At 31.0% G+C, this 9,859-nt stretch overlaps 1 protein-coding gene and 1 non-coding gene across 3 annotated transcripts; one reads left to right on the plus strand and one right to left on the minus strand.

The window, feature by feature from the left end:
• The first annotated feature begins 1,157 nt into the window (after nucleotides 1-1,157).
• TRNAY-GUA (transfer RNA tyrosine (anticodon GUA)) lies at nucleotides 1,158-1,250 on the plus strand. The gene is made up of 2 exons: nucleotides 1,158-1,194; nucleotides 1,215-1,250. It is a non-coding gene; the product is annotated as a tRNA-Tyr (tRNA).
• A 1,301-nt stretch (nucleotides 1,251-2,551) lies between these two features.
• Nucleotides 2,552-6,185, minus strand: LOC114306239 (protein SODIUM POTASSIUM ROOT DEFECTIVE 3). Of its 2 annotated transcripts, none has more exons than XM_028251445.2 (3): nucleotides 5,297-6,185; nucleotides 3,665-3,740; nucleotides 2,552-3,061 (listed from the first exon to the last, which is right to left on the minus strand). In XM_028251445.2, exons 1-3 carry the CDS (start codon nucleotides 5,858-5,860, stop codon nucleotides 2,799-2,801), a joined length of 903 nt encoding a protein of 300 aa, XP_028107246.2. In that variant the 5' UTR covers nucleotides 5,861-6,185; the 3' UTR covers nucleotides 2,552-2,798. The 2 variants fall into 2 exon arrangements, with proteins under 2 accessions (XP_028107246.2, XP_028107245.2); XM_028251444.2 differs by having other exon boundaries at nucleotides 3,665-3,743.
• Between the last annotated feature and the right edge of the window lie 3,674 nt (nucleotides 6,186-9,859).

A 9,859-nucleotide genomic window follows, 5' to 3' on the forward strand; every position in this document is an offset into this window, starting at 1 on the left:
CATTTAAAACCTCTTAGCATCACAATATTTATTTGAATTTGACAGAAAAAATAGTTCACGTGAATTGTACTCTGGTTATTCTTTAAATATAATTAATCTATAATGCATTTAAAATATAAAATAAATTGATTAAAATATGACAAGAGTACATTAAAAATTAACAAAAATCCAAACAAAACGTGTGTGCATTTTTGTTCAAATTTTCAATCATTTTTAGTGATTTTTTCCCCGTATTTTAGTTAATCTTTTTTAATTTTTTAGATGCATCTGAACATAATGTATTTAAAAGGTTACAAAAATTGACCAAAATATATATATATATATATATATATAATTCTCTAAATCCATCTAAAAATAATTTTTGAAAAACCAAATCAAAATTGAGTAAGAACTTGATCCCTTCCAACTCTATGGATCCCATTTGATGTAATTTATTGAGTCTCCTTATGATTTTTGCTTAATTTTGAGAATCTATGCATATTTGGTACAATTTTTTCCGTTGAAAATGAAAAATAATTTATGTCAACTCATAAAGTTAATTACACAACCTCCCTTGGGTTGGGGGTTTAGAAAAAAAAAAAATACATAAAGTCCCCCAAAATCTGAAATAATTACACAATGCTCTCATAATGTTTTAATTTAGTTAATACTTTGTTACTTTTCATTAATCGTATAAGTGAAAAAATAATGTTCTTATCTTTTTTATATTGAAATATATATATATATATATATATATATATATATATATATATATATATATATATATATATATGTATTATCATTAATTATCCATGTGTCCACATCCATCTAGATTAGTTTCCATCATTTTAACATTGGGTTGTTTTGATAAAATGGTTAAAAATTGATTTTATGATTTTTCTTTTGAAAAAATGTATAAAAAATGTTAGAGATGATATAACCCAAAATGAATTAAAAGTTGAAAGATGGCTTTTAATCATATTCTAAAAATAACCCATTATTAACATTGGAGCTGATTGGTATAAATATATCAAATTTGTGAGGATTATTATATTTTTTGTAAACTTCAAAAATGGTCAAAGTAACATATCCAAAAATATATTATATATATAGATATAGTCATTATTGAAAATAATATTTACTATATATATTGTTTTTGTAAACAAAAGTATTAAAAGCCGACCTTAGCTCAGTTGGCAGAGCGGAGGACTGTAGTGGGTTATTGCCTGTCTGGTATCCTTAGGTCGCTGGTTCGAATCCGGCAGGTCGGAAATTTTTACTTCTTTTTAAAAAAAAAACACTTTTTTACTTTGAAAATTGATAATTTATGTCAATTTTTTACTTTTCTAAGCCATTGAGCGTAGAAGAATCTAAGAAGTGAAAAAAAAAATTGAAAATATCAACACAAAAAAAAAGTCACGAATTGTGTTTGGAAAATAAAGGTGAAATCTAACTAAAATATACTTATATCTCGTATACTTTTTTTCTTTCCTTTTCCAAATCCTCCAACCAAACGCAACAAAGATATAAAAAAGTAAAAAATGTCAACTACTTTTGACAACTTTGTCTTTAGTGGAATTGTTTTTAAATTTTTTTAATTGTCTAGTTGGTCTAATCGAGTAAAACCTCAAAGTCTTAAGGTTTTTAAAAATGTGAAAAAAAAATCACTGAAGACATACAAACTATTAAAAAACTATTACATAATTTTAAAAAAGCCAATTCCAAGCACAAGACATATAAACTCATACATAATTTAAGATTAAGTTAGATTTCACAAGATAGAGGGTCAAAATAGTGACCTATTAGCGAGATAAATTGATTGTGTTATGCCTCCAATTATTCCATTAGTGTATGTTTTTAATGACATAATCTAATTTATATATCTGCATATGTACTTTTAATGGACCAAACAAATTATGAAGTTGGAGAAAAAATTCAAATTTTACATTTTCTATTAATAGCGTTAGTCTTGCACTTTAATCTAAATTTACATGAAAGGTTTTTTTGGCATCTTAAATTGTTATGAGTAAAAGCAAAATCTTAACAAATAGACTAAAACAGTAAATAAGTTACGATTTGTCCGGCAACTCGTGTTACCATGCCCTAAAGATTTGTCCATGGTTTGTTCAATCTTTTGTAGTGCCAAACCAACATCTCTATATGGATGATTGTCTAATTTGGAACCAATAATTAGAATTTAAGATTTGTCAACATATGTTGGAATAATTGTGGTAATACATTTTGTTAGAATCGTTGAGGAATAATATGAATGGTTAATCCCCATGATTCTATTTAGGAGGTTTAAGATTTGATTTCTTTTTCAGCAACCTGGTTTATAGGCCTACAAAATGGCCTCAAAACCCTGAGTTTATACACGTTTGGGATCGGTTCAAAATTTTTTGTTTAGGCTGAGTTCTTAATTATCTAAATATATATGGTTGGTTAAAAAAATATGCATATATCTTTCTTCTCCCGACTTCTTTTAGCTAGAAACTCTGGGATTGAGTCAATACTTTCATATTCATTGAAAAGTACACAAGCATGGAAATATAGCTGCAAATTAATGGGGAAGTGTTGAAGATGGGCCAAAATGCCTAAATTATCAAATTTTAATCACAAAGGACCAAAAAACAATATTATCGTTTTATACAATCAAAGTACTTACTGCTCCATTATACCCAATCCATAGCTAATTAATAAGCCAAGAAAGTGATCTCTTATTAATTTACTTTTTTCTTCTAGACAAAGGGAGATTCTGATTTGGCTACTCAAGTCTGCATTTACACTAGACTTACATTACAGCATTTTGCTCACCACATTTAAACCCTAGCTTTTCGATAATTTTCATTTACCACCAACAACTCCTTTGCCTTTCTTGATACTTCTGATGAGTAGTAAGTTGTATTGGAGTTAGACGCTGCTGCAGGAGGGACTGAAGATGGCATTGCATTTGTAGCTGCAGCAGGGGTCAACAACTGTGCATTTTTCACCTTCGATATACTTGCAAGGACCCCTAATGGCGTTACATCCCCGACCACCGTTACTTTTTTCGCTGCAAAGTCTATGTTGAATGATGTCACCCCTGTGAATCATTAGCAATATGATGACAATTGTGAGAAGTAATGTTAAGATTGAGGATTCAGGATCCTCCTTCCCAAATGGAGGGTGCTGTTAAAATATCTAGGTAAATAAATTAAGTTTTTCAATATTATTATTTTTGTAGTATTACCAAAACTAAAATGTAAGAGCAACTCCAAAAACAAAGCCATAAGGTTTGCCAAAAAATTCATCTCCAGTAGTGAGCCAAGTACCTTGTCAAAAAATAACAAAGCCAAATCTTGAACTGAATCCGGCTTCAAGTTTGACAAAGCTATTTTTTGCCACATTAACAAAACTAAATCATGATCACAAGATACATTTTGAAGAATATAAAAAATTGATATGGAATAAGTTGTTTCAAAATAGCACGTGACTATTACAATAGTATGACTAAAAAAACCACTTTAACGAAATCATTTTAACTTCAACTGTGCTATGTGCACAGAAAGTTTCAAACACCAAATGCACATATATGAGACAAAAATTATTCACATCTGTATATTCTGTGTTTGAAACCTTCTGTGCAATTAGACTTTTTCTTTTTAACTTTTACCACTGGAATTGCTCAAACAGGAGGTATGCATACCTTGCATTCTAGAGATGTGTTTCCTCACTTTTCCCTCACAGCCCTTGCAGTGCAGTGAAACCCTCAAAACAACCACCTGCTACAAATAGCAATAAAAACCTCCATTAAAAATCTCAATACCCCACCATCACCCCCCTTAGGCCCACTTCTGTTTCACCTTTATAATCAGCATCTTTATGATCTTCAACAACAACAACAACAACATGATATACAAATATGATTCACAAAAGCCCACACGAAAAGCATGGGTTGTACTAACATGTCAAATATGTTTCATTTCCCACTTGCCAGGCATAGTTTTTTCATTTTTTTTTTTTTGTTTTAATTGTTAAAAACAAAAATTTACAGGGAATTGTTTTCATTTGTTTTTAAAAAGCCTCATTTTGTAGTACACACTGTTAATTTGTTTCTAAAATTTTTGAAAGTGATTGTCCTTTTTTCTTACATTGAAGTACCTTGGTGAAACACGCCTCATAACAAGTCACAATGGAATTGGGATCCTCCCCTTGCACTCCCTCCTTGCAGGGCTTTCGGGCACACTTTTAGGCCCAATTTTGATAATTCGAACCGTTCATATTTTAAGATTTATTCAGTATATCATACCTGTAAAAAATTAAGTTGATCGAATATCAGAAAGCATGTGTTCGGAAAACTATTTATTAAATTCTTTAAAAAAATAGTTTTTAGTTTGATTTTTCCAAACACATGCTTTCTGATATCCGATCAACTTGATTTTTTACAGGTATGATATAGTAAATAAATCTTAAAATATAAACAGTTCAGATTATCAAAATTGGGCCTAAAAGTGGATCCAAAAGCCCTGCAAGGAGGGAGTGCAAGGGGAGGATTTGTGCTCGTCACAATGGACCATAATTTAAGTTTACAGTTGGATCGTGTGTCTAACACATACATATTTTATATGAACATAATTTTTAAACAGAAAACACAGTTAGAATAATATAGCACAAGTATTTGGAATTTTTTAAATTATGTGCCACAATTGTTCTAATTTAAAGTTATATATATAAAGTCCAGAGTCTTGATTTGAATAAAAATAATAATAAAATTTTATATTACATATATGTACAAAAATTCTATTTATATACATAGATACATTGATATAAAAAATATACCAAAAATATATACTGACATGATGGATTTATATTTTTTTAATTTTAAAACAAAATATTATCACTACTACCTAATTCATCGAGATTTCATGTATAAAATTTAAGGTGGCAAAAATTATTTTTCTACGAACTATTAAGAGTGAAAAACTAGTGAAAGGACCCAAATAGTTAACTATTTAAACTTGATTTAAAAAGTTTGACGAAGCTTAATTTGTTAAATTTTTGACTTAACCTTAAATGAGTTTTTGTCGACTCAGACTCAAAATATTTATATTTTTATATAGTTTTAAGCTTATCGATCTGAATCAAATGAAAAATTAATTGTTCAAGTTTGATATAAGATTTGAATGAATCACAAAATGTCTTCAACTTTTAACGAGCTAAACACTACTGAGCTCGAATTGTTTCGTTGGTTTATTCTGCCTACAAACTATACAATATATTATATTATATATATATATATATATATATAGAGAGAGAGAGAGAGAGAGAGAGAGAGAACCTGGTGAGGAGAGCGAGAGGAGGGGGAGGAGGAGGATGGAGGTTTTGAATTTGAAGCAGAGGAGTCCTCTGTTTTAAGAGCCTGAGAGTTGTTAATAGAATCCACTGGAACCAATGTCAAAACAGGGTCAAAATCAGATACAATCTCCGTTAAATTACTCTTGTCACCCCCACCAGCCAACAAATACCTAGAAGAACCAACAGGACTCATCAAATCACCACCACTCTTCCTTTTCACATCACTCGCAAAGCTCTTCTTACCGGTCGATTTCGAAGAGCTCTTCTTAGTGGTCTGATCATCTGATTTCGATGAAGAGCTCTTTCGGCCCTTGCGGTGGAGGTGATTGTAGGGAATCGGAGCTATAGGCGGTGGTTGAGAAGTGCACGGCGGAAGAGGCAGGGCTTTGCCGATGCGTTTGGCGTCTCTGATGATGGGATTGTGGCGGTCGATGGCTCTTCCGCCGCCGAGATGGATGGGCGGCGATGATGAAGATGAGGCTTCGTCCATGGTGAGGCGTATGGCGGTTGAGGATTGGGATGCGCAGAAGATATCGATTCCCTTCATTTTGGGGATTAAATGTTGGAATTCAAAGCTGTGGTGATGATGATTTAGGGAATCTGCATTTCAACTTTTAGAGAGGAGAGAGTGTGTTTGAAACTGGACTGGTTGTTCTGCTTTTGGAGCTTGAAGCTCATATGGACGAGAGTGAGAGAGAGAGAGAGAGAGAGAGGAGAGAAGGGTCCACTGCAATTGAAGAAGCTGGTGGCACCGGCCCATGCTAAAATCACCAATGGGAGTAGCTAATCCAATGTGGGGTGCTCTACCTACCATACTCCTATCCAAATGAACCCATGACTGTCTGCCACCTCAGGTAGTGTACCCACCAAATGTGGTGAATTGAATAATATTTTAATTAATTAGCAAGTCTTTGTATAATATATAACACAAATTTGTATAATATTTTTCATATATATAACACAAACTAATTTTATATAATATTTTTCATATATATAACTATTACTTTATAATAAATTTTGTATATTAAATCTCTCACACTCATTGCTTTAATATTTCATTATAGATTAAAATATATATATTAACTTTAGCGGAGTAAAACGGTTTCGAAGGCCGATTATAAATTTTAAAATCTAAATTGCGATTAACGGATAGAGCTGTGCAGATTGATGCGGATCAGTGTGCTTTTAGCAAATTGGATGATATTTTGCACAGTTCTAATGGGGGTGTTTATCAAGTTGGATTTTAGCATTTTTTTACTAAAATTCACCAAAAGATAAAATAGACTAAAATAGTTAATAAGATAAAATATCACATTAAATCTATAATCATTTTATTTTTTCTCTCACAAACATCACATTCAGGCCTCATTTGGGAACTGACTAATTTAGTAACTTTTTGACTATTTGACTAAAATATGAGCAAAAAAAAACTAATATATATGTTTGAGATGACTTTTTGACTTTTTACGAAAAGATGTGCAAAAAGTAGAGGAAAAAAAGAATTTATGACTTTTTGGTATGAGTTATTGACTTTTTGACTAATTTAGTAATTTTTTGACTTTTTGACTAAAATGGAAGGTTCCCAAACGAGGCCTCAATTACAAAAAAATTTAACTATCTTTCTAAACACACAAAAATTTTAACGTTTTGAGATAGACAAAAAATTAAAATAGACTATTAAAATAAGGAAAATGTTTGGTAGCTCAAATTTTTGTGGCTCAAATGGCTCAAATCTGTCAAAACGACGTCGTTTTACACTCAAAATCTGTCAAAACGACGTCGTTTTGACAGATTTAAGCCATTTGAGCCACAAAAATTTGAACTACCTAGCATTGTCGTTAAAATAATAACTTCTCAAACACGCCGTGAATTCAAGATCTGAACAAGAAAGAAAGAGAAAGAAAGAATGGGGACAAAGCAACGGCTAAAATAGACCGTGCATCTAAATTTATTGAAAATGTGGCATGGTACTACTCTCGGCCCAACCTGTCTCACTCCAATGATATTTGTGAGTTCAGGCATGCCCTACTCCTTAATATCCTATTAATTTGGAATATAAGATTATACAAATAATTTTTAGTAATTTTAGAGTATTAATTTTGTACAGCAAGTTGATGTTATTGAACTATATGAGTTCGAGTTATATGATGTGAGAGACTAATTTAACTCATCTTAATCGATTGGGATTGTTTGGGATAATCTAAATAAGTGTACTTTTTGACTTTTTATGAAATATAGATTAGATTTGGGTTGGATTTGAAGTGATGTGTTAGAGAGGTGATATGACTTAAATAAAATAATATGACTTAAATCGGATAGTGACTTTTTGACTTTTTATCTTTTTTCAAACGTGCCAAACCAACCCAATCTCATTTATCTTATTTATCTCATTTTATATAACTTTATTGGTTGGGAGCACTAGACACACATAGTAGAGGGTTACTGTAATTACATATTTTCATTAAATCTTTTCTTTTTACTGGTTTTTTTATTTTTTTTTTTATTTCAATCTATGGTGTTGGAGAGGTATAATCATTATCTTAAAAGAAAAATTCATACATAGATGTTTATTTTTAATTTTTTCACTAGACACAAATTTATTGAGTCTTTTATTTATTAATGTGAATTTTATTAACTTTGTGTCTAGTGGACTCCACCTGTATAACATCACTATTTGCAAAACTGTTGCACTTAACATCATTTCTGTAAGAAAAATTCTAAGTATACAGAATTAGATATAATTCTCTTATATGAGAGGATACTTATTAAATTCGTGAATCTTAACTCACATGATAAAGTTGTATCTGATTCTGTGCATAAAGAATAATTGCTTTTGTAATGAGAAACTTCTTAAGTCCAGTTTCGATGATAAATATTTTGATGATGGAGTAAATGATTCTATTTCGACCTTATTTCTAGTAAACTGAACACTGCCTAAATCCATAGAAACTGCTTTCTCTCCAAATGTTTCCCTAAATTTCAACATCAACCATTAATGAATTAGTTGCAGAAGAAGAATACTACAAGATGGTCCCAAAAACAATCTGTTAAGACACTTTGTGGAAACAAAAAAAGAAAGAAAGAAAGAAGATAAAGAAAAGCTCTTATAGAATCAGAATTATTGTGAAATAGAATCAGATTCTCATAAATACAATACCATCTGGAATTTTTCTTTCCCCTGTGTGGATGATATGATGAATGAGACACAAAGCTACTTTCTTTCTCTCCCACAAAACTATGCTCTGCTCCACAAGTTCATAGAATCAGATGCCTATATGTGTATGTATGCATATATAATTATATATATAATTTTTTTGGGGAGGCGATATTCCCACTCCACCTTACTCCAAATAATAGACTCCATTCTGTGTCCTTATTACACATAAAAAGAAGTGTATTTAGAGCAAAGTGGAATGGGAATAACGACTTTTTTTTTTTCATCTTTTCCTTTACTTTTTCTTTCTGTCTCTTTCCTTAATATCCTTGCAAACCAGTTACACCATTAAAGAGTACGAGTTCAAGACGACTTTTTCTCAAAACAATAATTCTATGGACACAAAACCATTCATAAAAACCATGTGGTTTGTTTTGTATCCATATGTTCTAAAAAACTTGTCACAATCAGGGATGGGTTTATTTAGGGTGTGTTTGGATAATAGTTTTGGATAGAGATCGGTGGAGGAAAAAAAAGGGGAAGGAAATAAAAAATTAAAATAAATTATGATTATATTTTATTAGTTTATCTTCTAATTTGTTTGCCTTTTCTAAATCTTTGTTCAGTGGTACTTTTATAACTTGATTTACAGATTTCATTGTCAAACTCTCGGATATTTCTATTTTCCTACTCTTTCTTGTGTCTTGGCAAGAAAGACTTCTTTTCCTGTGCACTACAAAGTGGCTTTTGCTTTCGATATCTCAACTTTTCTCACAATAGGAAAAGAAAAGGAATCAAACTTTTACCTACCAATTCTCTTATGCAACCTTTCAGAAAATTAATGAACAAAAAACATTTTTTAAAAGCATTTTCTGACTTCTGATTCGACAAAAAATGAAAATCTACAAAAACCAATCTTAATGTTTTCCGAACTAAAACCTTACCAACACTGCTACACCACCAGCCCACCTCCACCACCGCCACTGCACCACAAAAATTTATTTTCTTGTTCACTCTATGGAACTACTTTACATCACCTTCTATGAGGAGGTAAAGACAGCATTCAATAGATGGAAGTGGAGAGTTTGGACTTGGAACACAGCTTTCATGCTTTTTGGAACAATAATTTAGAAAACTAACGTTGTGTTTGGAGTATGGATTTAGGTAGGGATTTGGAAAGGAAAAAGAAAATTTTGAGTAAAAAAAAAAAAAAACAACGCCCAATAAGTACACATTAATGTGTGTTTGGGAGGGGAAAGATTCAGTACACACCTAACCTTTGGCATAATGCGTAAAATGTAAAATGTAAATAAAATATAATTGCATTTCACACACTTTTTCTCTTTCTCTTTCCAAATTCCTATCCAAATTCATACTGCAAACAGAACCTAA

This window comes from Camellia sinensis, chromosome 3 (assembly GCF_055761805.1).
Source record: "Camellia sinensis isolate YWXY chromosome 3, ASM5576180v1, whole genome shotgun sequence".
Classification (NCBI taxonomy): domain Eukaryota; kingdom Viridiplantae; phylum Streptophyta; class Magnoliopsida; order Ericales; family Theaceae; genus Camellia; species Camellia sinensis.